General features: G+C 62.2%; 10 protein-coding genes across 10 annotated transcripts in view; 4 read left to right on the forward strand and 6 right to left on the reverse strand.

The window, feature by feature from the left end:
• The window catches only part of AMSG_08410 (ubiquitin/40S ribosomal protein S27a fusion protein), a 2,131-nt gene extending 1,960 nt beyond the window's left edge, over window positions 1-171 (reverse strand). The window contains exon 1 of the mRNA XM_013900018.1: window positions 55-171. Coding sequence (XP_013755472.1) covers window positions 55-144 — 90 coding nt within the window. The 5' untranslated portion in view covers window positions 145-171. The remainder of the gene's footprint in view (window positions 1-54) is intronic.
• Window positions 172-373: 202 nt separating this feature from the next.
• On the forward strand, window positions 374-1,462 carry AMSG_08411 (uncharacterized protein; the record flags this gene model as incomplete). Its single annotated transcript, XM_013900019.1, has 2 exons — window positions 374-388; window positions 584-1,462. 2 exons carry the CDS (start codon window positions 374-376, stop codon window positions 1,460-1,462), a joined length of 894 nt encoding a protein of 297 aa, XP_013755473.1.
• Window positions 1,306-2,218, reverse strand: AMSG_08412 (uncharacterized protein). The gene has a single exon (XM_013900020.1). It carries the CDS (start codon window positions 1,881-1,883, stop codon window positions 1,509-1,511), a length of 375 nt encoding a protein of 124 aa, XP_013755474.1. The 5' UTR covers window positions 1,884-2,218; the 3' UTR covers window positions 1,306-1,508.
• A 312-nt stretch (window positions 2,219-2,530) lies between these two features.
• AMSG_08413 (uncharacterized protein) lies at window positions 2,531-9,970 on the forward strand (the record flags this gene model as incomplete). Its single annotated transcript, XM_013900021.1, has 4 exons — window positions 2,531-3,600; window positions 3,663-3,823; window positions 4,216-8,840; window positions 8,936-9,970. The coding sequence occupies 4 exons, from the start codon at window positions 2,531-2,533 to the stop codon at window positions 9,968-9,970; spliced, it is 6,891 nt and encodes a 2,296-aa protein (XP_013755475.1).
• Window positions 9,971-10,004: 34 nt separating this feature from the next.
• On the reverse strand, window positions 10,005-11,309 carry AMSG_08414 (uncharacterized protein; the record flags this gene model as incomplete). The annotated part of the gene is made up of 2 exons (XM_013900022.1): window positions 10,005-11,107; window positions 11,186-11,309. The coding sequence occupies 2 exons, from the start codon at window positions 11,307-11,309 to the stop codon at window positions 10,005-10,007; spliced, it is 1,227 nt and encodes a 408-aa protein (XP_013755476.1).
• A 450-nt stretch (window positions 11,310-11,759) lies between these two features.
• AMSG_08415 (uncharacterized protein) lies at window positions 11,760-15,957 on the reverse strand (the record flags this gene model as incomplete). Its single annotated transcript, XM_013900023.1, has 2 exons — window positions 11,760-14,705; window positions 15,903-15,957. The coding sequence occupies 2 exons, from the start codon at window positions 15,955-15,957 to the stop codon at window positions 11,914-11,916; spliced, it is 2,847 nt and encodes a 948-aa protein (XP_013755477.1). The 3' UTR covers window positions 11,760-11,913.
• A 597-nt stretch (window positions 15,958-16,554) lies between these two features.
• On the forward strand, window positions 16,555-19,172 carry AMSG_08416 (uncharacterized protein; the record flags this gene model as incomplete). The annotated part of the gene is made up of 2 exons (XM_013900024.1): window positions 16,555-17,102; window positions 17,289-19,172. Exons 1-2 carry the CDS (start codon window positions 16,599-16,601, stop codon window positions 19,170-19,172), a joined length of 2,388 nt encoding a protein of 795 aa, XP_013755478.1. The 5' UTR covers window positions 16,555-16,598.
• A 165-nt stretch (window positions 19,173-19,337) lies between these two features.
• AMSG_08417 (PCI domain-containing protein) lies at window positions 19,338-21,401 on the forward strand. Its single transcript, XM_013900025.1, has 2 exons — window positions 19,338-19,442; window positions 20,101-21,401. The coding sequence occupies exons 1-2, from the start codon at window positions 19,357-19,359 to the stop codon at window positions 21,380-21,382; spliced, it is 1,368 nt and encodes a 455-aa protein (XP_013755479.1). The 5' UTR covers window positions 19,338-19,356; the 3' UTR covers window positions 21,383-21,401.
• Window positions 21,402-21,469: 68 nt separating this feature from the next.
• AMSG_08418 (uncharacterized protein) lies at window positions 21,470-22,486 on the reverse strand (the record flags this gene model as incomplete). The annotated part of the gene is made up of 1 exon (XM_013900026.1): window positions 21,470-22,486. The coding sequence occupies one exon, from the start codon at window positions 22,484-22,486 to the stop codon at window positions 21,470-21,472; it is 1,017 nt and encodes a 338-aa protein (XP_013755480.1).
• Window positions 22,487-23,039: 553 nt separating this feature from the next.
• On the reverse strand, window positions 23,040-25,564 carry AMSG_08419 (AGC/SGK protein kinase). Its single transcript, XM_013900027.1, has one exon. The coding sequence runs from the start codon at window positions 25,297-25,299 to the stop codon at window positions 23,119-23,121; it is 2,181 nt and encodes a 726-aa protein (XP_013755481.1). The 5' UTR covers window positions 25,300-25,564; the 3' UTR covers window positions 23,040-23,118.
• Window positions 25,565-25,771: the final 207 nt, after the last annotated feature.

Consider the following 25,771-nt stretch of genomic DNA (forward strand, 5'->3'; position numbering starts at 1 on the left):
ACCCCCCCCCGTACAACCCCATCATACCCCCCCCCTCTTCCAATACTCACATACACGGAAGTCCATAAAGGTCGTCTTCTTGGGGTTCGTCTCCACAAACAGCTTCTCCTCGCCATTCGGCATCTGCACCTCGAGAAGCACCATTGTGAGGCGAACTGCTGTGAGTCAGGTGTAACCACCGGAGAACAATGGTAACGCCGAGCAGCTGGGTTGGCGATGAGCCGTTGGCGATGAGCCGAGGTTGGCGATGAGCCGAAGTCGGCGATGAGCCGAGGTTGGCGATGAGCCGAAGTTGGCGATGAGCCGTTGGCGATGAGCCGAAGTTGGCGATGAGCCGAGGTTGGCGATGAGCCGAGGTTGGCGATGAGCCGGAATGGCGATGGGCCGGGTTGGCGATGAGCCGTTGGCGATGGGCCGCTCTTCCTCGATCCAGCCAGCCCCTTCCCCATCACCCATTGGCTCCCGAGTCAGACCACTTGACCGCCAATTGGACTCAACCAGGCCACAGCCCTCCCCTCCCCTCCCCCCTCCTCTCCTCTCCCCTCCCCTCCCCTCCCCTCCCAGCCTCCCCACACCCACACAGACAAGAGCATCCATGGGTGGCTCTCTGGTGTCCAAGTTTGCGTTCATTCCGCCGACGCCTGCGACATACCGAGCGGACGATGTGCGGTTCGAGGCCATTGCCGGCGGGAGCGGGCATGAGATCAGCATCCAGCACGTGAACAAGGGCTACGCCACGTCGAAGCGAAGCAGATCATCTGATCTGGTGGCTATCTATTCTCATGGTAATGCGGAGGATTTGGGTCTCAATGCTGATCTCATCACTTATCTTGCAAATGTTGCAGAGATGGAGATCGTCGCCTACGACTACTCGGGCTACGGTCCGCTGACAAACGGCCAGGTCTCTCCGAACGAGTCGCGCGCGTATGCCAACATCGAGGCTGTCTTTGACTATGTCCACGACGTCATCGGCGTGCCTGATGAGCGTATCGTCATCATCGGTCGCTCTCTCGGCACCGGGCCCTCCTGCCAGGCCGCCATCCGCCACCCATCCATCGCCGGCCTCGTTCTCATCTCGCCGCTTGCCTCGGCCATCAAGACACAACTGGCCTTTACCGTCCCGGGCTTTGACATCTTCAAGAACTCTTCCAAGATCTCGCATGTTGCCGCGCCGGTCCTCATCATCCACGGCACCAACGACCGCGTCGTGCCCTTTGCTCATGGCGAGCAGCTTGCAGCCCTCGCCCCTAACCTCTATGAGCTCGTCGCTGTCGACGGCGCCGGCCACAATGATCTCATCGACAGTATGGGCCTCGAAAGCTACTTTGATACCATTGCCGACTTTGTCCGCGCCCTGCCGGCGCTCAACGCTTCCGCTGCTGCCGCCGCCAGTAACTCGGATCTCGCTGCTGTCGAGGAAGTCACCGCTTCTTCGTCGTCGTTCAGCTCGCGGCGGCGGTAGCTCCCGTTCTCACGCTCGGTTTTGTTGCGCCTGTCCGCTTGCTTCATCACATCACCACACAGCCCGGCAGCTCGTTTGCGCCCATGGCGGGTGTGGGACCGGCAGCCAGTCTCGCATCGATTGCATCGGCCAGTGCAGTTGCCAGCTCCTCCGGTCGAGTTGTCCATGCCTCGACCAGGAGCAGAGCCTCAGATTCGCCAATGGGCTCACCAGACGGACCGATCTGCGCCGGATTAGCGGTAAAGATGCCCCCGTTGACCGAGAGCATCATGGGGCGGACGGCATAGTTTCCCGGGACGACCAGCTCAAACACATGCGTCACATCCTCCCGCCCGTCCTCTGCCCTCGTGTACGAGACCCGACACGGCAGCGCCACCTCGCGCGCACACTCTTCTGTAGCCCCTCCAACTCTGGCCGACATGGCTCGTGGCGTGCAGTGGTGCTCCCCGTCCCCGTCCCCGTCGCCCTCGGCAATCAACGCAACTCGGCTCGGCCCACACCTCCCGCGTTGGCAATGACGCGGCGGCAGCTGATGGCGATGGCAACCATGACCACGACCAAGACCACGATGGCGATGATCATCCAAGCCCAACCATGCTCTGACTAAACCATCAGTCTTGCACGATCCTTCATCGTGCTCGCTAGATGCGATGTATGGCGCCCCGGGCCACAGCGACAGTGATCACCACATCGACCACGACCACGACCACGACCACGACCAAGACCACAATGGCGATGATCATCCAAGCCCAACCATGCTCTGATGAAACTACCAGTCCCACACAATCCCCCATCGGCTTGCCTACCGCGCAGCGCAGACCGAGTTGCTGGCTGCTGCGCGAGTTGGCAAAGGCCGGCACTCGACGCCAATCGGCCGCAGCTCGATTGGGGCCGATGAGCGCCTCTGATCCCACACACGTCCCGGCAACCTCCAGCACCACCTGGCCTCCAATCAGCGCGCTTCACGAACATCTCAAAGCCTCCTTTGCCACGGCAAGTCCTCTGGGCGGTGCCGGTACCCGCCAGCGGGTGCTGATGTGGACGCCGGGCGGATCGACGGGGAGAACAATGGTGGAGACGGCCATCAAGCAGGCAGCCGCGGCAGCTGTGGCCGAGGACGGATGGAAGCCAGGAGAGGTCGATGTTGCCGCCATGGTCGATCTTGTCCGCCGAGGAGAACTCGATCGTGCCATGGTGACCATGGCGGCTCATCTCGCCTCGGCATCGTCAGCCGTCTGGAGCCGCGAGGTCTACACCCTCCACGGCCTGCTCTCCGAGCGGACGCTTCCGGTGGACGAGGCGCTTGCGCTCTACGACCAACTGGCGAGTGTAGGCTCATGGGGAAGCGACGCTCGTGCTGTCCACGCCTTTGTCACGCGTTGCCTCGCCACCGCGTCCGGCGTCTGCAACGAGTTCCTCGACATCTGCCCATCGGCTCGCAGCCACTGGGCGGTGGTCATTGCCGAAGCCGCTGAGGCCGCCGCTCAAGCCTGCGACCCGGACATTGATGGGCCGGCGCTTGCTGCTCTCCTGCCCGATCTGGAGCCCAAGCTCAGTGTGGCAGCCGGCGCACTTGGCCTCTATGTTGCCATATCGTTGCTCTACGGCCTGCTCTGCAGCTCGGCCGAGGCGCTCGTGTGGTCGATGGATGCTTCATCGCGACTGACACTCGTTACGGCGACGTGCTCGGCATGCTCGGCAGCGTTTGACTCTTGGGACGCTGGCGACTTGTGGATGGCAAGCGCCGCCTTTGACCTTCTCGCCGACACCATCATGTGGTCAGGCGGCCTTGACTGGGTCACTTGGCGCGCCGATCCCGACCCAGGCGCGCCCCTACTGGCTGCTGCGATGGGCGAGGCTAGCATCGTCATGCGGCTGGGTCTTGCTCCCCGCACTCGCGCCCTCGCCCTCGGCGCCGTATCTCCATCAGCGTTGCTTGGCATCCCCTGGAGCGGCGAGTACTACGAGGCAAATCCGCTCACTGATGCAGCTGTCTGGCACGACGACGGCTCTGTTGTCCACGAGTTCGCAGCCTGGGACCGCCCTGCGCTCAGCACCTTTGTGACTGCTGCGGCGGCATCGCACGTCTGGGCCCGCGACGCCATCACCTCTCTCATTCCCGCCCCCGCCCCGCGCTCGTCTACGAATCGCTTCTTCCGCACGCGCTCACCGCACACATGCTCGCATCCTTCGACCCGAGAGCAGGTCGCTCCACCGGCCGCGGGCGCGGATCGGTCTGGCCGGCTATTCGTCGCCGCGCCATCTCCACGCTCTCTGACGCCGGCCATCACACTCACGACGCTGATGCCAAAGCCGACACAATCGCTAACGCGCTCATTCCCACCCCGTCAAGCTCATCCAGTACATCCTGATGGCTACCAACCATCCGTGTCAACGTGCCATCATCAAATTTCCTGCCATTGAACCACGCCCGACGTGCCAACACCCGCACTTGGCGCCAGCACCCACGTGGTAGGCTTGGCCCTTGGTCAGCCCCCCCCCCCCCCCACCCCCCTCCACTCCTCTTCCACCTTAAGAAGCATCTGCCACCGCTGCTTTCCGGCATAGCGTTATGACAAGGGCCGTAGTCGGCTTTGCGGGCAAGTCGACCGCCGTCAGGGCTCGGCGGACAGTGAATGTATTCTCTGCGGCCTTTTTCAGCACTCGGACAACAATCTCCCGATGTGCATCAGGACTGAGTGTGATGCTGATACTTGTTCTTCTTGCGCATCTTGTCTGTTTACGTGCTCCAGTCTCTGCTAATTGCGTCGTCAAGCACGTCGAGCCGATCATCACTCCTTTGGCAGTCTTGGATGATGCCTATCAGGTTGTAGCGGCTCTCTTGGACTCTTCCAACAGCTACGTTGACGTTGCGTACGGAGGCCAGGCTGACAACCGAATTATGGTGCTTACTCGGACTGCAATTGGCGGTTGGAATGCTCCGGTCATGGTCGACAACACTGAGGACCATCCGCTGTTTATGATCGCGCACGACGTCGACCTCGACAGCTCGCCAGATCTTGTTGTGCCGTACAGGAGCTCGGACAACGTGGTCATCTACCGCAATGTTGGCTGGGACGCCTCCTTTGGTGCGGCCAAGATCATTCTTGTCCCATCCGATGCCGACGCCGACCCGTACGGCGTTGCGGTCGGAGATATCAACGGTGACAGCCTGCTCGACCTGCTAGTGGCGGCCGAGAACTCGGACGCAATCGAGGTGTTTGTCGGGACCGGGCCCGGCGCATTCTCACCAGTCCCGGTTGACATCACCAGCTCGCTGCCGACTAGCCAGCAACCTAGGGGGCCGCGACAGGTCATGGTCCACGACTTTGACGGCGACGGCCACAACGAAGTCATCTTCACCTCGTCATCGTCGAGCGGCAGGCGCGTCATCGCACTGCGTGGGCGGGCCGACCTTGTCTCGGTCCCAGCAACCTCTGCTGTGCTCCTGGATGACAACTCTGACGGCGCGTACACACTCGACATTGGCGACATCAACAATGACGGCCTCGACGACGTCGCTGTCACCCTTCGCTCCGAAAACCGTGTCGTCGTTTACTACAACCGCGGTGGCCTGCAGTTCTCGCCGCGGTTTGTCGCCGTCGAGGGCATCGACCAGCCGTTTGCTGTCAAGATCGGCGATCTCAACAATGACGGCTGGCCCGACCTGGTCTTCTCAGGTTTCGACGACGACGAGCTCCGCTGGGTGCCCAATGACGGAGTGGGAACGTTCCGGGCCCCACCGCAGGAGCTGGACGAGTCGCTGGCCAATGCGCGCGGCGTGGCCCTCGCTGACTTTGACGGCGATGGCAAGCTCGACGTTGTCGCTGCCAGCGACGAGACCAACGGCGAGATCCGGTTGTACACCTTTGACGACACGCTCTCGCCGTTCAAGCCGTTTGTAGCCACGTTGGTGACCGAGACTGCCAACGGCGCCCAGGGCGTCGAAGTTGGCGATGTGACGGGAGACGGGTTTGCAGACGTCGTCGTCGCCTCTTACAAAGACGACACTGTCATGGTCTACGTCAATGATGGCAATGGCAAGTTTGGCACGACCGTCGCCGACCACATCGAGCTGTACCCTGCGCCTGAGGAGCCTGGGACCGTGACCCTGGCTGACTTTGACGGCAACGGGTGGCTGGACGTTGCTGTCGGTGGCAAAGTGTCCGACACAGTCGAGTGGTGGCCCAACACCGGGCATGGCACCTTTGGCGCCCGTCTTCTCATCGGCACATGTCCCGAGCCGCGCCGACTCACTCCTGGCGACCTCAACAATGATGGGGTGCCTGACTTGGTTGTCGGGTGTTCTAACCGCGAGGATCCCAACCCGTCACTTCTCGTCTTTCTCAACGTCAACAGCGCCGCCGCCTGGACCAGGATTGCAGTCTTTGGCTCTATCGCCCCTTCAGAGTACTTTAGCATTGGTCTCGGCGACATCGACCTTGATGGGTATGTTGACGTGGTCTTTTCCGCCTCGACGCTGCAAACCTTGGCGTGGTCGCGCAACCTGGCTGGCACGGCCTTTGCCCCACCAACCACCATCGAGTTGCTCGGTGGCGTCGATGAACCACTCGGCATTGCGTTGTGCGACGCCAACGGCGATGGCGGGCTCGACCTCGTTGCTGGCATCTTGGTCGACTCGACCTCGTCGCGTGTCTCGGTCTACATGCAGACTGGACCCGGAACCGGGCTCTTTGCGCCGCCGGTCGACTACGGAGTCTTTGACCGACCGTTTGCTGTGGATTGTGACGACCTGACCGGCGACGGTATGCCGGACATTGCGCTCGGGGATCGCGACGACGACGACATCTACTGGTTCCGGAACTTGGGCTCGGGCACATTTGGCTCTGCCACCATTCTTCTCGCCACTGCCGACACGGTGACCACTGTCCGTATCCGCGACGTCAACAGCGACGGGTACAACGACATCGTCACTTCGTCACTAGGTGACGACAAGGTGAGGATCCTGTACCAGCGTCCGCTTCTGAGCGCGACAGCGCAAGTGGCCCAGCTCCCACCGGTCGCGACCGGTGTACAGCACACGCTGCCACAGTTGCACTACGCACTCAATGTTGCGTCGCGGTGCGTCCCGCAGCGGATCGATCTCCCGGCGGGCTACAATATCTCGGGCTGCTCCGCGTGGGGCCATCTTCCGGTCCCGGCTGGCGTCGACTGGACTGTGGCCGGCCCTGCAGGCTTGAGCGGAGACTCACGGCCGGTGATCGATTGCGGCGCTTCCGGCGGCGTGATGTTCGAGGTCACGGCGGGCGGCTCGCTGGTGCTGGAGAACATCCGGCTGCAGCGCGCCACGGTGGGTGCGGAAGTGACGGCGGCAACCGGGTTGCGCGTGAGCGGGAGCGGCGCCGAGCTGGCGCTGGCCAATGTGACGGTGACCGGCTTTTCGTCGGCGGCCTCGTCGGCGCTGCAGCTCTACTCGGGCATGGGCGGAGCGATGATGGTGGTCAACGGTGGGCGGGTTCTCGCCGAGAACTGTGTGTTCTCCCGCAACACAGCCGCCGACGTCGGCGGCATGGCGGCGCTCGTTGGTCTTGGCTCGGTGCTTGAGCTGGCGAACTGCGAGGTGACGGGCAACAGCGCGCTCGGCGGCGGCGGCGGCGGCGTGGCGGTCTTTTCGCCCGACGGCCGCGTCGCTACTCGCGACGGATGCTTATTTGCGAACAACATGGCTCCGGCTGGGACCGGCGGTGCGGTCCTTGTCGACAGTGGCGCGACAAATGCGCGCGTCAGTCTTGCCTCTACCCGGATTGTCGACAACGTCGCCGGCATCATCGGCGGTGGGCTCGGAGTGTTTGCCGCGGATGCCGCACGGGTTGAAATCGGCAGCGGCTCGCTTGTCCTCGACAACCGCGCCCAGGTCGGTGGTGGAGTTGGTGTTGTGGAGAGCAGATATGCTGTTCCGAAAGCACCAGGCTTTGCATCATCGGCGCTGGCGCGGGCCACTGCTAGCAGTGTGGCCAACGCAAGCGTAGTATTTCTACCCGGCTCGATTCTGGCCGGCAACCACGCGAGTTACGGTGGCGGGTTCTTTGCCTGCGGCGCAGCCGTGGACGCACAGCAGGCGAGCCTCGCAGCGCCGACGCCGGTGGCCAGCATCGGCGGTGGGTACGCGTTTGTCTGTCGCTTGTCAGACGGAAGCGCGCCTGCGATACCGACGTGGGTGATCGACCCAGTTTCCGGAGCACCAAGCTGTACTGCAGGTGGGTACGGACCGCAGCTGGCGACACCACCGGCGACGCTCGAGGTGGTGGACGGGGTGCCGTCAGCGGCATCCGGCGTGGCGTTTGGCGGCGGCGCCGTGGTGGCGCGCGACGGACTTGGGCAGGGCGTGGTTGACGGCCTGCTTGTGCTACGTGTGAAGGGCCCAGAGGTTGCGAATGTGATGGTGACCGGGGCCGAGCTGGGCATTGCTTTTTCGACGCTGACCGGCAGCGCCGACCTCGCCGGGGTGGGCGTGGCGGCAAGCGATGGGGTGCTCCCGCTTGAAGGGGCGGCACTCGAGTTGAGCGTGGGTGACGTGTCGAGGACGATGTCGATCAACGTCCGGCGCTGCCCCGCGGGCTTTGGATCTGACTCGGAGTCTGCGCTTGCGCCGACGTTTCTGATGTGCGTGCGGTGCGGCGACGGGTCGTACTCGGACTTTGAGTCGTCCGAGAGCTGCCAGGCGGTGCCCGAGTGCCCGGGCGCGTCGCAACGGCCGGCGGCAAATAACGCGACACACCTGGCAGCGTGCGTGTGCGATCGTGGGTTCTGGTCACCGGAGGTGCGGCCGACGCGGGCATGTATGGTGTGTCCCGAGGGCGCCGAGTGCGACGGCGGGCGGGCGGTGCCGTTGGCCAAGCCGGGCTGGAAGCGGACGAGCACGAGCGAGTTTGTCTTTGCCGAGTGCCCGACGCCGTCGGCGTGCCTCGGCGGGCGGGCTGGCGTCGAGTGTGCGCCGGCGTATGATCCGGCGAGCTTGATGTGTCGCAGCTGCGCCAGCAACGCGTTTCGATTCTCCGACGGAACGTGCCGCAAGTGCCCAGCCATGTCGCTGCCAATGCTCTACCTGTTTGTAGGCAGTGTGACGATGGTGGCTCTGGCTGCGGCGGGCGTCGTTGGATGCACGGCGCGGATGATCGAGCGCGACGAAAGAGCGGCGCCAGAGGCAATGCCGCAGTCGGAGCGATACAAGCTTGTGCCGCACGCGCTCTCTGTCGGGCTCGTGTACATCCAGATTCTGGGCCTTCTTGCCGACGCACCGGTCAATTGGCCGAAGACGCCTGTGCGTGACGCGCTGCGGGTGGCCAACGCAGCCAACATCGACTTGTCAATTTTTGCCACCGACTGCACCATCAAGGACTTTGCGACGAGGTACTTGGTATCCGTGGGAGTCCCGCTGCTGTTTGCGGCGATGGCGTGCGGATGGATGATGGGGCTCAAGTTTTGCGCGCAGTGGGTGCGGTGTTTCGAAAGTCTGCGGTGGCGCAGACTCCGGCGTGGTCACTCTGTGGACGGCTGGTGTTTACGCTCGGCCCGCTAGTGTACATTCCGCTGTGTCGGATCACGCTGGTGTTCTTTGACTGCACGCGGCTGCCGGACGGCAACTACTACTTGGACGCAAACCTGAACGAGCAGTGCTTTTCGGCGACGTGGATGAAGCTGCTGCCTGTTGCGCTCGTGGCGCTTGTGGCGTATGTGCTTGCGCTTCCGACGTTTTTTGCAGTGACGCTGTGGCGAAACCGGCATCGGCTGAGTGAGCCTGCAGTGTTTGCGCGATACGGGCCGATGTACTCGTCGTACCGGAGCACGTACTTTTGGTTCGAGCTGGCGCAGCTTGTCAAGCGCCTCCTCATTGTGAGTGCAGCGCTGTTCTTCTCGCGGATCCAGGTGTGGCTGCTCTCGGTGCTTGTGGTCATTTTTGCGGTGTTTGGCGCGTATCAGCTCAAACATGAGCCGTACTTTTTCCCCGTCCACAACACGCTTGAGACGCGGCTCAACGGGTCGGTCCTTATCCTACTCGGCTGCGGGGTCCTGTTCTGGGCGGACGACTTTCCGAACGACCTGGCCTACAAAGTGATTGCGGCGGTGGCGGCTGCAGCGATCGGGCTCTCGCTCACTTTCCTCGCGCTCGCTGCTGGGCGCGATGTGCACGCGACGATCCGGTCGCGGCGGGTGGTGGCCGACGGCGGGAGAAGCGATGACGGCGCTGAGCTCGGGCTGCTCTCGACCCGCGACGAGGTCTTTCTCTCGCTGCTCTCCCGGCACGCCAGCGACCTCGAGCATCCTGCGCTTGCGCAGCCTGTGCTCAGCATCCAGAAGCGGTTTCAGAGCAAGGGCGAACTGGGTGGCCGCTCCGAGTCGAGCGCGTCGTCAAGCGTGTTGTCGAGTACCTCGTCGAGCACGTTTGAACGAGAGGCGATCAAGACACGGGTCGTCAGCTTTGCGCTTGATGACCTGGAGCAGAGAAGGGCGAGCTCGAGCGGGGCGAGCTCGCTCGAGTTGTCATAAAGCACGCGTGGTTTACGCAGCAGGATGCCTTTCGCTACTCGACAGTGAGCGAGGAGGGGTAGCGGACCCAGATGTCGCCGTAGCGGAGCCACTCGGTGGAGGAGCGGATCCAGCGGCCATTGTATCGGATCCAGTCGCCGTCGACAGCGTCGAGCGACTTGCGCTCGAGAAGCTCGCCGCGCAGCTTTGTGGAGGAGACGCCCTGAGTGTAGGGCAGGAGCTTGATGGTGAGTAGCTTCTCACAGAGCTCGCGGCCGGGAAAGTTGGGCATGTCTTGGCCGCGGATGTAGCAGGAGGAGTCTGCGTCTGAGCGATCGATGATGCAGTCGAGGTACGGGGTAGGGTTTGTGGACGGGATGACAAAGACGACGTCCGCGTAGGTCTTGACATTGCGGATGCGCTTGACGGTGTTGTCCATGGGGTAGCGGTTCTTGAGGCGGAAGATGGACTCGTCGTCGTGGACGCCGACGACGATGCGCGCGGCGTGCTCGCGCATACGAGTGAGGAGGCGGATGTGGCCGTCGTGGAAGAGGTCGAAGCAGCCGACAGTGTATGCGGTGGTGAACTCGGGGGTGGCAGCCGGGCCTGCGCCCGAGCCGAACAGCTCGGTCGCCTGATGGACCGGCGACTGGAGCTTGAGGCGCTCAAGCTCGGCCAGCGCCGAGGCCTTGCCGACCGACGAGGTGCGGACCTGGAACTTGTGGGCGAGCGAGGTGTGGGCCCAGCGGACAGAGAGGGCGAGGCCGGCGAGGGCAAAGTAGGCGAGGAGGGTGAAGAGGTCAGCGGCACAGGAGAGGAAGAGAAAGGCGAGGCCGATCGAGTCGAGCTTCTCCTTGACCTTTGCCTCGATGGAGAAGCCGATCATGCCGCCGGCACCGCCATAGCGGGCGTAGCCGACGTCATCCGAGGGGCGGCTGGGGAAAAAGTCGATGACGCGGACGGCCATATCGACGACTTCGTAGCCAGTGAGGACGGCGAGGACGAGAAAGGCAGCAGCGCGAAGCGGGAGCGGAAAGGGAAGCTCGTTGACGTTGAGGAGCATGGCAACAAAGCCGACACAGTTGACCAACTTGCCGACAAAGATGGAGAGAAAGGTGACGAGCGGATCATCGTCCTGATGCTTCTTTGTCTTGCGATCTTGAGAGACAAGACCAGAGAGATGAGCGAGAAAAACATCATGCACAATGAGAGACAATGCCGAGAGCCAAGGCAGACCAAGGGCCATGCCCAGAATGAGGGGAATAACCATGGCGAGACGAACGGCTTGGACAGTGACAGGCGAGTTGGGAACGATGGCAAGACCAAAGAGCGAGATAGCATTGCTCGGCAGCGATGCCATGGCTGCCTTGCAAGCCAGCGTTGTCGGCACATACACAACCTTGTCATACACCTGTACAGCAAGCCATAGAAATGGCCCAGACATGTGGTTGCTACCGGACATGGACAACGGAGGCTGTTGAGTGCGGTGTGCGGGGCTGGTGGTGCGGGGGTGTACCTGCGCGTGACGTTCGGTGGACGTTTGCGTGAGCGCAATGATTTCGGGTGAAAGTTTTTTTGGTTCAATTTTTTTCTGTGATGCCGCGGTGGGAGGAGACAGGAGGGGGGGGGGGCATGGGCGCGTGGTATCGGGTGGCATGAAGACGTCCTAACAAACATGTGCGTCTTTGCGTGCTGTGCTTACAAGGTGTGTGTGTGTGCGTGTGTGTGTGTGTTTGTGTGTGTGTCGAGTAGAGAGATCTTGCGCGAACGTGGACATGAGGGGTTAGTACGCGGGCTCGACAGGTATGACGGCATCTGTGAGCATGGAGAATGTTACATACAATGACAAGAGCATGAATGGCGTGCTGCATCGCATGGCCGATCCGCACCCGATGGCCGCACCGCCAAACAGCGCTAAATGCCTTCCACAACGACGCTCGACTCCAGTGCATCGCAGGCCGGCGCTAGCGCAGCGTGGTGATGATCGGCCAGACGAGGGCCGCGATAAAGACAAAGCACATGCAGATGTTGCCGACAAGAAAGGCGGCGTTGAGAATGCGTGACGAAGTCGAGCCGTGGACGGTGTTGACGATGCCGACGACAAGCATGAGCGAAACGGCGCACATCGCCGTGGCGCACGCCTCGATCCACGACGCCAGCGCAGACTTGTACGGCCAGAGCGCAAAGTGGACAACAAGGGCCAGAAGAAGGATACCAAGCATGGCAATCGAGGCAAAGGTAAAGTGCGGATCGTTGTCAAAGATGGCAATGGTGGCTACAAGGGCAAAGGTTAGCCGCCGGACGAGGACCACCACCTCGTACCACCGACAGCTCGGCCGGTAGCTTGCGCGCAGAAAGTCGAGCGCAATGTAGATCGGCGAGTGCTGGGTCCGCTCCTGGCGCGCGACGTAGATGATAGTGACAGCACCCGCAATGATAATGATGATTGTGGCGATGGCGACCTTGGCCATGCCGCCGTACTCACTGCTACCCACCTCGCACCTGATCCACGGCGCGACAAAGAGGAACCGCCCGGCCGAGAGCTCGTGCTGTGGGATTTCAGGGACGCACGCAAAGATCGAGAACGCGCGCGAGGCGGTGGGAAAGATGAAAAAGTAGGTGACCACCAGAAGCATCCGTAGCGCCCGTGCCTGCAGTCCGCGCACGTCGCGCATCTTCTGAGCGTCGACCACTCGCCGCGACGTCGGCCCGTGCTCCGAGTAGTGGCTCTGGCTGACGCAGAGAATGAAGCGGTGGCAAGTAAAGGCGGCGGCGACCGCTGCCATGAGCATGATTGGCAGCGAGAGAGTGAGATAGAACTGGTGCTCAAAGTCAAGGCCTGCACACGCCAGGCCGGTCATCTGGACGCTCGACGCCTCGACGACGCTCGCCAGCGACTGGGCCACCTCGGTTGGGTCGATGTCATAGACGGCCACAATCGCCGCAAGCGACTGCAGGTACACGATAAACGACTTGGAGACAGCTTCGACGTGCCTGCGCACCTCAGTCCGCCCCTGGTGACCGACCGATGTGCTCGTCATCCGCAGCGACCGCGGGCCATCAAAGAGAACCGAGCTCGACCGTGGGCTCATGCCCTTGATCGCGTGTGTCTCGGCTGGGTCAGAGAGCGACGACGAGTCGGACGAGGTCGACGACCGAGCAGCAAGAAACAGCTGGGCGGTGTCGGCATGCGCGACGCCGCTGCGTCTCACTGCGGCGCGATACTCACGGATCCGATCGACGACCACGTAGAGCAGGATGGAGAGGAGGCCGAGGCTGATGACCGCGAGCTCATAGTTGCGGCGGAGACCCATGACCGCCATAAGGCCTACGACGATAGCCTCAAACACAAAAAGCGCAACCTCGCGCCAGAGCCATGCCATCCATCGCAAGCCCTGCCGGAGCGCGTGACACTGCTCGATGCCCGAGATGGCGGCAAAGTTGAGCTGTTGAAGCGAGACTCGCCGATCGGCCATGAGAACAAAGACAATGACCATGACCATACTGAAGAGCAAGATGCCGGCGGTGGCAACCAGCGACACCGACTTTCCGCTTGCCAAGCACCGCCGGCACTCACCCGCAGTGTCGGTAAAATACCCGTCAGCGCACCGGGAGCAGAGCCGGCCAGCATAGCCATCGGCGCACTGCGTGCCGTTGTGCCCGGGACACACCCTCTGCGCACGGACAAGTGAGTCACGGCAGGGGATAAAGACGTAGTCAATCTCGCGGTCGCGGCTCGTGCGGCGACAGCCCGAGTTGATCGACATCTGGTAGCCAGGCCGGGCGATTGGGTGCGCGTCACCTCCCGGGCACACTGCGCCCTCAATCGCCGCACACGAGACGCATCCAGTAGCGTTGGCCCAAGCCCCGCACCGGAACGAGCCCTGCTGGCAGTGGCAGTCGCTGACGGCACCAGAGCCGGGAAGCGAGGTGGTGAGCGGCGGACAAGCGTCGCACTTGGGAACGCACATCGATCCAAAGTCGCCGTACGTGTTGCCCGGGCACTCGGTACAGAACGCGCGCAGGCCGCAGCCTGTCCTTCGCTGACCGGCCGGGCAGGTGTGCGCCTGGGCCGATGAGATGCGGAATGGCGAGCCCGGAATGGAGCGGAAGCCTTGGTCCGAAACGGGCGCGGACGTAAGCAAACGAAAAGTCGCGGCCGTCGGCCGGCGGGCGAGCGGAAAGGTAACAACCTGCATGCCGTTGCACTCGGCCATGGTTAGAGGCGAGGTGACACCGTCGATGACCACCGACGCCGTAGCGCTGGGATCGCCATCGGCCGGCGCAAGCCAGTTGCCGAACTCGTCAAAGATCATGACGCCGGCGGTGGCTGGTGCCGCCAGCTCGATCAGGGCTGTCGGGCTAAAGGTCCTGGGCAGCAGCGTGTTGCATGCACCGCAGCACGCGGCGTACGACATCTGGTGATTGGCAGGGCCAGGAGTTACCTCGATGGTGCGAGAACCCATCGCAAGCCTGGTGCCGTCTTTGGCGAGGACAAGGGTGAGGTTGTAAGTACCAGCCCGCGTGGGCGCGATGAGCGGCACCTTGTACGTACCCGATGCGTACGAACCCTTGCCGAGAGTAAAGTTCGATCCGGGCAACAGGACCGGCGTTTCGGCCTCGACAGGCCACGACAGGAAGATTATGGTGGTTGACGCAACCATGACCGACGATGGCGGACCAGACAAGGCCGTGGCGTTGTACAGGCACGGCGGGAGAGCGGGCGTCCAGTCATCGTCCATATCGCAGGTGACAACTGGCGCGAATGGCGGGAGTACGTAGTTGTCATCGCATGTGATGGCAAGTGACCACACACTGGTGTGGATCATTTCGGTCTTGCCGTGTGGGACGACATCCACCGAAACGGAATTGCAACTGCAAGGAGGCGGCGGTGGTGGTGGAGGCGATGGAGGTGGCGGTGAAGGAGGTGGCGGCGGCGGCGAAGGAGGAGGCGGCGGCGATGGTGGTGGAGGCGATGGAGGTGGCGGCGAAGGAGGAGGCGGCGGCGAAGGAGGCGGCGGCGAAGGAGGAGGCGGCGATGGAGGAGGCGGCGATGGAGGAGGCGGCGATGGAGGAGGCGGCGAAGGAGGAGGCGGCGGCGATGGAGGTGGCGGTGGAGGTGGCGGCGATGGTGGCGGCGGCGGCGAAAGAGGTGGCGGCGGCGACGGAGAACCGACCAAGGCCACTGACTTGCTTGCGCTTGTACGGGCGGTCAGAAAAGGCCCTGACCTGGGTCGCAGCACATTCGAGGGAAAGTAGCGCGCACTCGACTGCCTATCAGCCACACTCGTTGGACTCTCACAGCTTGATCCGACCAGATCGCAAGCTATTGTGTACGTATCCCGGCTAGTGGGATGCGGAACAGCGATGACCGCCACTCCGAGCCTTGTGTCGAGCGCAAGCATACATCCACCTTTCAAAGAAGACGTCGACCACGACGCAGCCACCACATGTGTGCACGATGTGCCCGAGTACGAGCACTTTGTGAGGTACGTGCTGCCATCGGCAGTGGTAGAAGCGATCACAACCTGCGAGTTAGAAGTATCGACCTGGAGCGAGCTCGACATCGAAGAAGAGACTACAATGCCCCCAGACACGTCTCTCCCAGTGCAACCTGTTCCAGCCAACGAGCACGAGTGAAAGTACAGCCGGTTATCATCCGTGTTTCGGGCGGCGAAGACGAGCTTGCTGCCGGCGATGCCTGCAGATGGGAACAATCGATCCGAGATCGCGCTCTGCAGCGAGCATGAGTCGAGAGAGAGCGTGCATCGGTATATATAGACACGGGTGTCACCATTGTCTCTGTTTGCCAAGACAAACACTGTCGAGGCTAGCGGATGAACAGCAACAGACGAGTGTGAGGGAGGGTGGGCCTTGTCGAGCACGGCGGTGGCCTCACTGCTTGCCGACGTCATCCCACTCCTCATGATGGCCGTTCCATAGTAGTGAATACCACCAGATGATTCGTCATACACAGAGAGCGAGACGTAGGCTTGAGACATGTACATGGCGATGTCCTGCACACCAAGGATGGTGAGACCGCCGGAGCGAGTAAAGTCCGCACCGGGAATTGGGACACCATCCGGCAACAATGGAACAAAACGAACTTGTCGTTGCGCAGAGCCATGGACACCCATGACCGCCCCACTTGCATCGTCACGCGCGACAAAATAGTCATTGAGTTCTGGTTGGTATGCCTCTAGAGCATTCCTTCCGCTCTCGTGCGGCGACATCGCAGACGGCGTTGCAGCGACATCGCCGCGTTCGCCGGTGAGCAAAGCAGCAACGACGACGACGACGACGACAAACAGCAGACGGCACCAGTTTGCGCGAATGACTCTAGACCCAGCCATATACACCGGCATACTACCTACACACCAGGCAGACACTGTGTACGCAGGTGGAAGAGAGCTGGCCCCAAACCACAGCTTGTTCGGCGAGCCCTCGCTGAGCGGCCACGGTGCAAGTCTGACGGACATTTTTGTGGCCATCCAACCCGTTGCGAGCTCTTCCCCTTCCGACCACCTCACCGTCCCACGGCAACGACGGCAAGGATCGCATTCCGCCCCCACGCAACCCACCAACAATGCTGTTAACGAGGACACGTCGCACATGTGCTTGGTGGGGCGTGGCTCTTGTCGTGGCTGCTATGTGTTTGCTCTCGGTAGTGGTCTCGGCTAATGTCGACCTCTCCCGCACTACCTTGGCTTTTCCGGACCGATTGAGACGCGAGACCAACTTTACGTATGGCCTATGGAGCGGGTCGCGGACGGTAGCGGTAGGCGTCCAACTGCGAGACGGCGACGGTACGCGTGTTGACAATGAGTTTGGCTTGGAGCCAGCCGATGTCGTTGTGGTCTTTCTCGGCGGATCTCACAGACCGTCGGTCAGCGTCGTGGCTTTCGACAACGACCGTAATGTCACCGACTACACCAGCGGCGCAGCGTTTGGCTTCAATCTGACCTTTCCCACCAACGCGCACTACTTTCTGAACGTCCAAGTCGCCAATGTGTCGATTGAGCCGGGAGAGACGGTGGTCATCCAGGCCTTTCTGCCGTGCGCGGCCGGCATGCGCGCCATGCACCGCGACGATCGCGGCGTCAACTCGCACGAGTTCACCTGCGCGGCGTGTCCCAAAGGCGAGTGGGCGCGAGTTGACGAGAGTGAGTGCACGCCATGCAGTGGAGCTCATACGACTACTTTCGTTCCGCTGCCTGTCTCACAGGACGACTGCGAGTGCGCGCCGGGGTACTATAGGCTAGGACCGGCTGTTCTGGATTGCGTTGCCTGCCCCTCCGGCGCGATATGCCCTGGCCGCCATTACCCGCCGCGCGCCGAGCCGGGCTACTACCCGGGAACAAAACCTCACACGTTTGTACGGTGCCGCAACGAGGCGGTCTGCCCCAATAACGCAACGCAGGAAACCGGGGGCTTTGAGTGTGCCGATGGCTACCGCAGTCGGCTCTGCTCGCGGTGCGCGAGCAACTGGTTCGTCAACTCGCACGGCGACTGTGAATGCTGCTCCGCGTCGGGCCGCAACGACGCGGTAACAGTAGTGCTTTCATCAGGGGTCGTCGGCATCGGCATCTTTGTCTTTATTGTCTACGTCCTTGCCAACCAGTCGGTGCGGCCGCGATCGTCGCTCCCGCCGCAGCACTACCGCGGCCGGCTTGTGCTCAAGTGGGCGCAGCGGCTGTGGCGCGAGTTTCTGACGGTGGCATCGCTCTGCGCAGCGTTGTACGCACTGGTGGTGATGCGAGTGCTCGAGGTAATGCAACTGGCAGTCATGATCTTGCTGCTCATCCTCATCTCGACCTACATGGTGTTCTCGCGCGTGCTCCTTTTCCGTCGCCGGCGCCAACAGTCACACACATACATGCCAGCGGCTGCCTTGCCCGACGAGGAGCAGGAGATGCTCAACATCGGGTACCAGGCGTGGGACTCGCGATCGGGCTCGGGCTTGGGCTCGAGCTCGGGCTCGGGCCTGGGCTCGGACGTGGAATGCAAGACTGATGGGTTCACGCCGCCAGAGATTGATGATGGCTCGAGCAGGGGCAGGCGTGGCGCCGGCGATGGCGACGGTGTCGGCGAGGAGCGGGCATTTGGCAAGCGCGAGCACGCGACGGCGGTGGCCAAGTCATTTGTAGTGTACCTGCAGACTGTGTCGACGGTGGTGAGCGTGTACAATGTGGACATGGCTCTTGCGCTGCGGCAGATGGGCTCGGTCGTGGCGGCGGCCAACATGCGGATGAACGGGCTGGCGTGCGCATGGGACGAGTTTGACTTTGTCGGCCCATACCTAGCCACAGTTGTGGCATGTCCGGCACTAATGATAGCAGTGGTAGTGGCATACTGCTTCCATGGCTGGCTACTCCGGCTGAGGCTGCCGCCGTATCAAGTGCCAGAGGCGTACATCCAGGAGCTGCGGCTGCTGCGGATCCGCGCGCTGCGGCTTGTGCTGATCATTGCATACTTTTTCATCTTTCCTATCTCGTCGCTCTCGTTTGACATGTTTGCCTGCATCGACGAGGGCAACGGGTCGGGCGCAACGTTCCTGGCGCGAGCGCCGTGGATCCGCTGTGGGACGACGGAGCACCAGCAGCTGTTGGCGGTGGCGACCACGTCGCTGATTGTGGTGTTTGGCGGCTCTTCGCTCGTCATCTGGCGAGTGTATGCGCTGCGAAACGACTCGGAGGCCATCACCATCCGCGCGCTCAGCTTTCTCACCAACGGATATCGCGCCGGCGCCGGCGGGTACGAGGTGCTTGTGCTTGTGCGGCGACTGGTCTTTGCGCTTTTCGTGGCGCTCCTCTCCTACTCGCCCGAACTGCTCGGCGGAGCGCTTATGACGACACTCATGGGCGCGTTTCTGGCGCACTTTGTGTTTTGGCCACTCAAATCGTCGCTCGCGTCCTGGATGGAGGCGACCGGTCTGGTCATGGCCATGTTCTCGCTCATGGCCATCGTCTCGATGTACCACAATTCGAGCAGCGAGACAAGCGCGATCCGCGCTAGCTCGGTCTCCACGCCGTCGACGACGCTCAAGCTGCTCTCGCTCATTCTCATTCTTGGCAATGTAGCCCTAAGCATTGCCTTTATCACCGTCATGGTCGGGCCTGTCTTCCGCGACATGGTCGTCACCCGCAGTGGGCGGGGCCGCCAGCCCACCCGAGCCACCATCGACCGCACGCCACTCGTTCCTGATCCCGACCACATCCAATGACATGTAGTATGTACATAGTGAATGGTTATATGTGTGTATATGTATATATGTGTTTGTGTGTGTGTGCGTGAGTGTGTTGTGTTAGATGCGCGCGCGTTTTCGTCGTATTTTGGCGCAATCAGTAGCAAGGCCAAGTGCAAGACGGATATACCCGAGTCGGCCACCACTCGTCGCCGGACTCACCATGTCGTCCATTGTGCAGCGGACGGCCACGCTGTTCCCCGAGCAGGAGCCGCTTCTTTCCGAGATTGCATCCCTTCGCGAGGCACGGTACGACATGAACTTCTTCCTTGTTACCTTGAGGCTGTGTGTGTGTGTGTGGAGGGGGGTGGGGTGGGTAGGTATGGCTATAGTTATGGCTATGACTGTGGTTGTGGTGGGGCTGTGGCTGCGGAGCGGTGAGATCGGTGGCCGACCTTCCAACAGGTCGCCGTGGAGACGACCTCTGCTACCACCACCTCTACCACACGCATGCTATTTCTGCTCTTCTTCTTCTTTGCAGAGCATGTGTACACCTCCTCCCTCCCCCTCCTCCCTCTTTCCAAACTGTTTTACCTCTTTCCATACCCATGTTAGGCCCCGTGCGGTACGCGGTGTACCAAGTGCCGCCTGTGTGTTTTTTGGGTCGCCCAATGGGCGCGCCCTCGCCTACCACCAGCTACCCATACGCGGCTAGCCACCCACACCTCAGCCAGCCAGCCCCTTCCAGTGGTGGTGGTGGTGTATGTGTGTTGGTGGTGGTGGTGGTGGTGGTGGTGGTGGTGGTGGTGGTGGTGGTTGTGGTTGTGGTTGTGGTGGTGGTGGTGGCTGCGACTGACTGTGAGTTGCGGGTATGGGTATGGGTGTGGGTATGGGCATGGATATCGGTGCGGCTGTGGCTGGTGCGGGTACGGACATGGGTATGGTTTGTGGATGATGGGGTGTGCAGTCTCTATCATCAGCTGACCGAGGCACTGGAGACGCTGCTGTCGACGACGGCTGTGGGCACCTCGTCGCATCTGGTGGCGTTCTTCGACGAGTTTATCGCGCCGCTGCTCAAGTACATCAACGCCAAGAGTTTTGTCAAGTTTGCGGTGCTGGCGTCGCGGCAGAAGGAGACGCCGGAAGAGTCGATGGCGTTCTTGCTGGAGATGTGCGAGAGCGTGCGCGAGGCGGTGCTGGCGGCCAAGGCTGCGACGTCGCGGAGCGGCGTGGCGGACATGGATGTGGAGGACAACGCTGCCGAGGCGAATGGGGCCAATAGCAAGGGCGGAATCGAGACTGTGGACATCGGGTCGGGTGCGGCCGGCGATGAGGCGATCTCAGCGGCAGACCTGCTGCCGTCGCCGGAGGACGACGCCGAGCTGCTCAAGGCGAGCAAGAAGAAGACGCTGGTGGGTCCGGTGACCGACTACGTCCACGTCTACCTCCTCACCGAGCTGGCGCGGGTCAAGCTCAAGTCGTCAGTCTCAGAGGCCAAGGCGCTGCTGGAGGAGGTCGGCGAGGTGCTTGACGCCGTGGTCGAGATGGATCCGCTGCTCCATGGGTTCTACTACCACATCAAGTCCGAGTACCACCGGATGATGGGCCCGGCAGACGTGTTTTTCCGCTACACCATGCTCTATCTCGCGGTCACGCCGCTCGACGACATCTCGCTCGACGTCCAGCGCGTGCTCGCCTTTGATCTCGGCCTCTCAGCGCTCATCTCCGAGAAGATCTACAACTTTGGCGAGCTGCTGCAGCACGAGATCCTCTCGTCGCTCGAGGGTACGCCGCACGCCTGGATGGCGGCCATGCTCGCAGCGTTCAACGCCGGCGACATTGCCGCTTACGAGACGCTCGCCGCCAAGCATGCCATCCGCATGAACGCCCAGCCGGTTCTCGTCGTCAACAAGGCGCTACTCTCGGAGAAGCTCGCCATTTGCGCCCTCGTCCAGATCCTGTTCGAGACACCGTCGGACGCGCGCGTGCTCTCGTTTGACGAGATCGCCGCTGCCACCCGCCTCGACGAGGACCGCGTCGAGCGCGTCCTCATGAAGGCACTCTCCGTCGGCCTCATCAAGGGCCGTATCGATGGTATCGACCGCACCGTCTCGGTCTCGTGGGTCGCACCACGCGTCCTCGACCGCGCCGCCCTCGGCACCATGGCCAACTCGCTCACCGCCTGGGCTGCAAAGGTTGACTCTGCTCTCGACCTCATCGAGCGCGATGCCGGCGAGCTGCTCCAATGAAACACACATCTGTCCCCCCCCCCCGCATGGACCGCTGCTCGTTGGCGCGCGGCCGCATGTCGTGTTTCACTGTGTTGGCATCGGCGGCTACAACACATGGTCGGCAAAGTCGGTATCGTACTCGTCGTAGTACTCGGGCAGTTCAGACGACTCGGAGTGGCCCTTGCGCTTGCTCTTCTTCTTCTTCTTCTTCTTCTTCTTCTTCTCTCCGTCGTCCGACGAGCTCGACTCGTCGAGCACCGACGAGTACCTGCCCGACTCGTCATCGTAGCCGTAGTCATCGTCGTAGCTCTCGTCGAGCTTGCAGCACGCGCACGGACACCAGGCGCACGACCAGAATGTGGCGCACGAGGCCTTGGTGCGATCAGAGCAGCACGCGGTGGTGCACGAGACAAACGAGCGGAAGGCCGAGCTCCAGAACCGCGAGCACGATGCACCAGTAGCGTAGCAGCCGTTGCGGATGGCGGCGGCGGCACGCTCACAGCATGGGCAGCACCCACACGAGCAGCCGGCAAACGGTGAGACGCAAAAGTACTCGTCGACATCGTCGTCGTAGCCGTAACAGCAGCACCAGGTGGCGTGCCAGCAGGCGGCGAGGCCGCGCCACGACGCGGTCCAGCACGATGCCACACCGTCCCACGCCTGCCCACAGCACGCCGATATCCGCTCACCACAGCGCCCGCATCGGCAGGCGCAGCACGCCGGGCACGAGTCGCATGCGCCCGGGCACGGATTCGTCGGCCGCGAGCACGCGCAGCCGGAGCACTCGGGCGTCCCGCACGAAGCCTCGCCCAGACACGGGCAGCACTCGACCTCTCCCAGATCGTCCTCGTCGCCGGGACGCACGCCGGCACCATCGACCCCGTAGGAGACCGGCCCAGCCGCCGTGCGCGTTCGCGACGACTTGCGCCGCCGGTGTTTGCGGTCGATCGGCCCGAACCGGGCCTCGTCGTCGGCGTCCCATTTGGCGGACGACCGGCACGCCAGAATGACGACGAGAGCAAAGAGCGCCACCACCATGGCAGCTGCCACAGAGATAATCATAATAATCACGTTGCGCTTGGTCTCATCCTCGCCATCGTCCTCGTCCGACATTCCGCCCATGACATCGCCGCCCGTCGTTGTGTTGAGTAGCGAGCGGGAGACACGGGAGACGGGCACAGCCATCACATTCGACGGCGCCGTTGCCAACAATTGCATTTTTCCACACCAGCCTGCCCAATACGACCACTGTCAGACGCCGTTGCAGCAGCAGCAGCAGCAGCAGCAGCAGCAGCAACAGCAGCAACAGCAGCATCATCGTCATCAGCACGGCGGTGACCGTTGGCAGCAGAGCTGCCGTCAACGAGCAGGCAGAGAACGATAGCCACACTCAGAGCCAACATCAGAACCACTCCGGTCGGTGCCTTGCCTAGCACAGCCATGTCTTGCCTGTCGGTGTGGGAGGGTGGGGTGGGTGAGGGTGAGGGTGGTGAGGGTGTGGGTGCGGTGGGTGGGCGGGAAGGGGGGGGGGGGTGAGGCAGGTGACGGAGCGACGACGAGCGAGTGAACAAGCGGTGAATGATGTTTTTTAATGGGTGCGGGTGCGGGAGAGTGTGGGGGAGGGGGAGGGGGGGATTGTTATTGAAGTGTGGGATGGTGGGTGTGGGTGTGGGTGTGGGTGTGGGTGTGGGTGTGGGTGTGGGTGGGTGGTGCGATGGGGGGCGGGGCGGGCCAGCGGTGGTGTTGGGGACAACTCACTGGATGACGTTTCCGCCCGAGGCGGTGGGGGCGTCAGAGAAGATGAGATCGTCGGCGTACTGGCGGTATTCTGCAGATGAGGTGGAGGTCGCGCCGGTCTTGGTGGGGGCGGCAATGACCGATCCGTAGAAAGAAAAGTTGTCAAAGAGGCCATCTGAGTCTTCGGAACGGACCGAGACGTTGGACTCATGGATGGAGATGCGGAGAAAGTCGTCATCGATGTTGGAGAGGTCATTGGCGGCGCGGACCGAGGGAATGTAGACCGGCTCGGTCCGCTTGGCAAAGACATCATCCCAGTTGAGCGAGGTGAAGAACGCGTGAGTCTTGAGCTCCTCGACGTCGGACGAGCCCGAGCCAAGGCGGGAGGTGGCGTTGCGGTCGAGGAGGCGAGAGATAAAGTCGCGGCCGGCCTGCGAGATGTCGTGCATGTCGTCAAAGATGAGCGGCTCATTGAGGATGGCGTCGTACACGTCCTGGCGCGACGCGTTGTCCTTGTTGCGCGGGAACGGCGAGTCGCCAGCCATCATTTCAAAGACCAGGATGCCGAGGGCCCACCAGTCAATCTGGCGGCCGTACGGCTTGCCCTCTATCATTTCGGGCGCAGTGTACTCGGCGGTTCCGCAGAACGTCGAGGTCTTGGCGTCCGGGTTCTCAAGCTTCTTGACGAGGCCAAAGTCGGTGAGCACGATGTGGCCGCCCGAGTCGAGGAGGATGTTCTCGGGCTTGAGGTCGCGGAAGATGATCGATTGTGAGTGGAGGTAGCCGAGGGCGAGCGAGAGCTCGGCGGTGTACAGCCGGGTCTGCACCTCGGTGAATGGGCCGTACGTCTCGAGAGTGTAGAAGAGCTCGCCGCCATTGCAGTAGTCAAGGACGAGCATGAGCTTGTCTGCGGTGTGGAAGGCATAGTGGAGCTTGATGACAAACGGGTGGTCCATGATGACCAGGCTCTCCTTTTCGGCCTTGGTGTGCTCGATCTGGATCTTTTTGCGCAGCTTGCGCCGTGAAATGATCTTCATGGCGTAGTACTTGCTCGTCCCGCGCCGCTTGACGAGAAGGACCTTGGCAAACGCGCCCTGTCCAATGACAGAGACCTGCTTAAAGTCCTCGATCTTTGTCCGCTCCGACTTGTCGCGCACAACCTTTCCTGCCGACGTCGTCAACGTGATCTCGGAAATCTTCTCGGTCCGTGAAATGTGCATGAGGTCGTCCATGTCCGCCGGCACGGTGTCGGGTGACGATGGCTCGGCAACCTCGACCTGTGCCTCTGTGTTGTTCCGCGCCGCAAGGTTGCGGAGATTGGAGCCTGACTGGGCCGAGCCAGCCATGAGGTGGTTCGACCGGATCGACGGCGACGGTGCCGAGGAGCCTGAGCGGCGCCCGGCGGCAGCACTTCCGACTCGAGTGATCAGGTCCATCCACTTGGCACTCTCCTTCGAGTTGCGCGCCGCCAGCCAGAGGTCGCGCTTGGGCGTCCGCAGGATGAACGCCCACTTGCGTCCGCCCTCAGACTCGGCAAGCTCGTGGACCGACGCTGTCGCCAGGCGGATCTTATCCTGGGCCTCGTGGTAGTTGATGCCTGTCTCCTGCTCGGGCTGCCGCGACCGAAACGTGTACAGCGTGGCATTGGGCAGGCGGATGTGGACCCACTTGGACTTCCACACTCGGCGCTCGGCTCCGTACCGCGAGAGGAAGCCCGAGAGCTCCGACGCCGGCAGCTCCTCCACCGGCGTCGACACAAACTCCTTGATCAGCGCTGTGTCGTACAAGGTTGAAGCCGGCGGCAGCTCCTCGTCCTTTCGCCGCTTCTCCTTAGACTTGGACTTGTCCTTGGCCTTACCACGCTCGCGCTTGCTCGACGTCGCCTTATCCTTGGCCTTCTCCTTATCCTTGGCCTTGGACTTTTCCTTGTCCTTGGCCTTGGACTTTTCCTTGTCCTTGGCCTTGGACTTTTCCTTGTCCTTGTCCTTGGCCTTGGACCTGTCCTTGTCCTTGGCCTTGGACTTGGCCTTGTCCTTGTCCTTGGTCTTGGACTTGGACTTGTCCTTGTCTTTGTCCTTGGCCTTTGGCCGTCCTGCCATATCCGATGACTTTGGCATGCCTCTCAGCCGTCCACTCTCGTCTCCTTCTCGCTGCCTGTTGGTATCCGTGCTGTGAGTCAACCAGCCATGTGTATGCATTGTTCGTGGTCGTGATCGTGGCCGTGATCGTGATCGTGGTCGTGGTCGTGATCGTGGCCGTGGCCGTGATCGTGATCGTGATCGTGATTGTGATCGTGATTGTGATTGTGATTGTGATCGTGATCGTGATCGTGATCGTGATCACCCACCCTTGCGACCACAGAGAAAGCCAGGGAGGACAAGGATAGGGCAAGGACAGAGGGAAGATAGAGACGGAGGGAGAGAGAAAGAAGGAGAGAGGGAGAGGGAGAGGGAGAGGGAGAGGGAGGGGGAGGGGGAGGGGGGAGGGGGAGGCGGCGGGGTGGCGGGGTGGCTATGGCACAGGCGGCGGTCTTGTTCGCTGCGGTTTTGACCTGGCAGGACACCGGGCTCGTGGTCGACGGCGACTTCCTTCGCTGTCTTTCCTCCCTCCCCCCCCCCCCAAAACGAGGGAAACACAACACCGTCGACGAGCCCTCTTGGGCCCCCGCAC

This window comes from Thecamonas trahens (assembly GCF_000142905.1).
Source record: "Thecamonas trahens ATCC 50062 unplaced genomic scaffold supercont1.40, whole genome shotgun sequence".
Classification (NCBI taxonomy): domain Eukaryota; order Apusomonadida; family Apusomonadidae; genus Thecamonas; species Thecamonas trahens.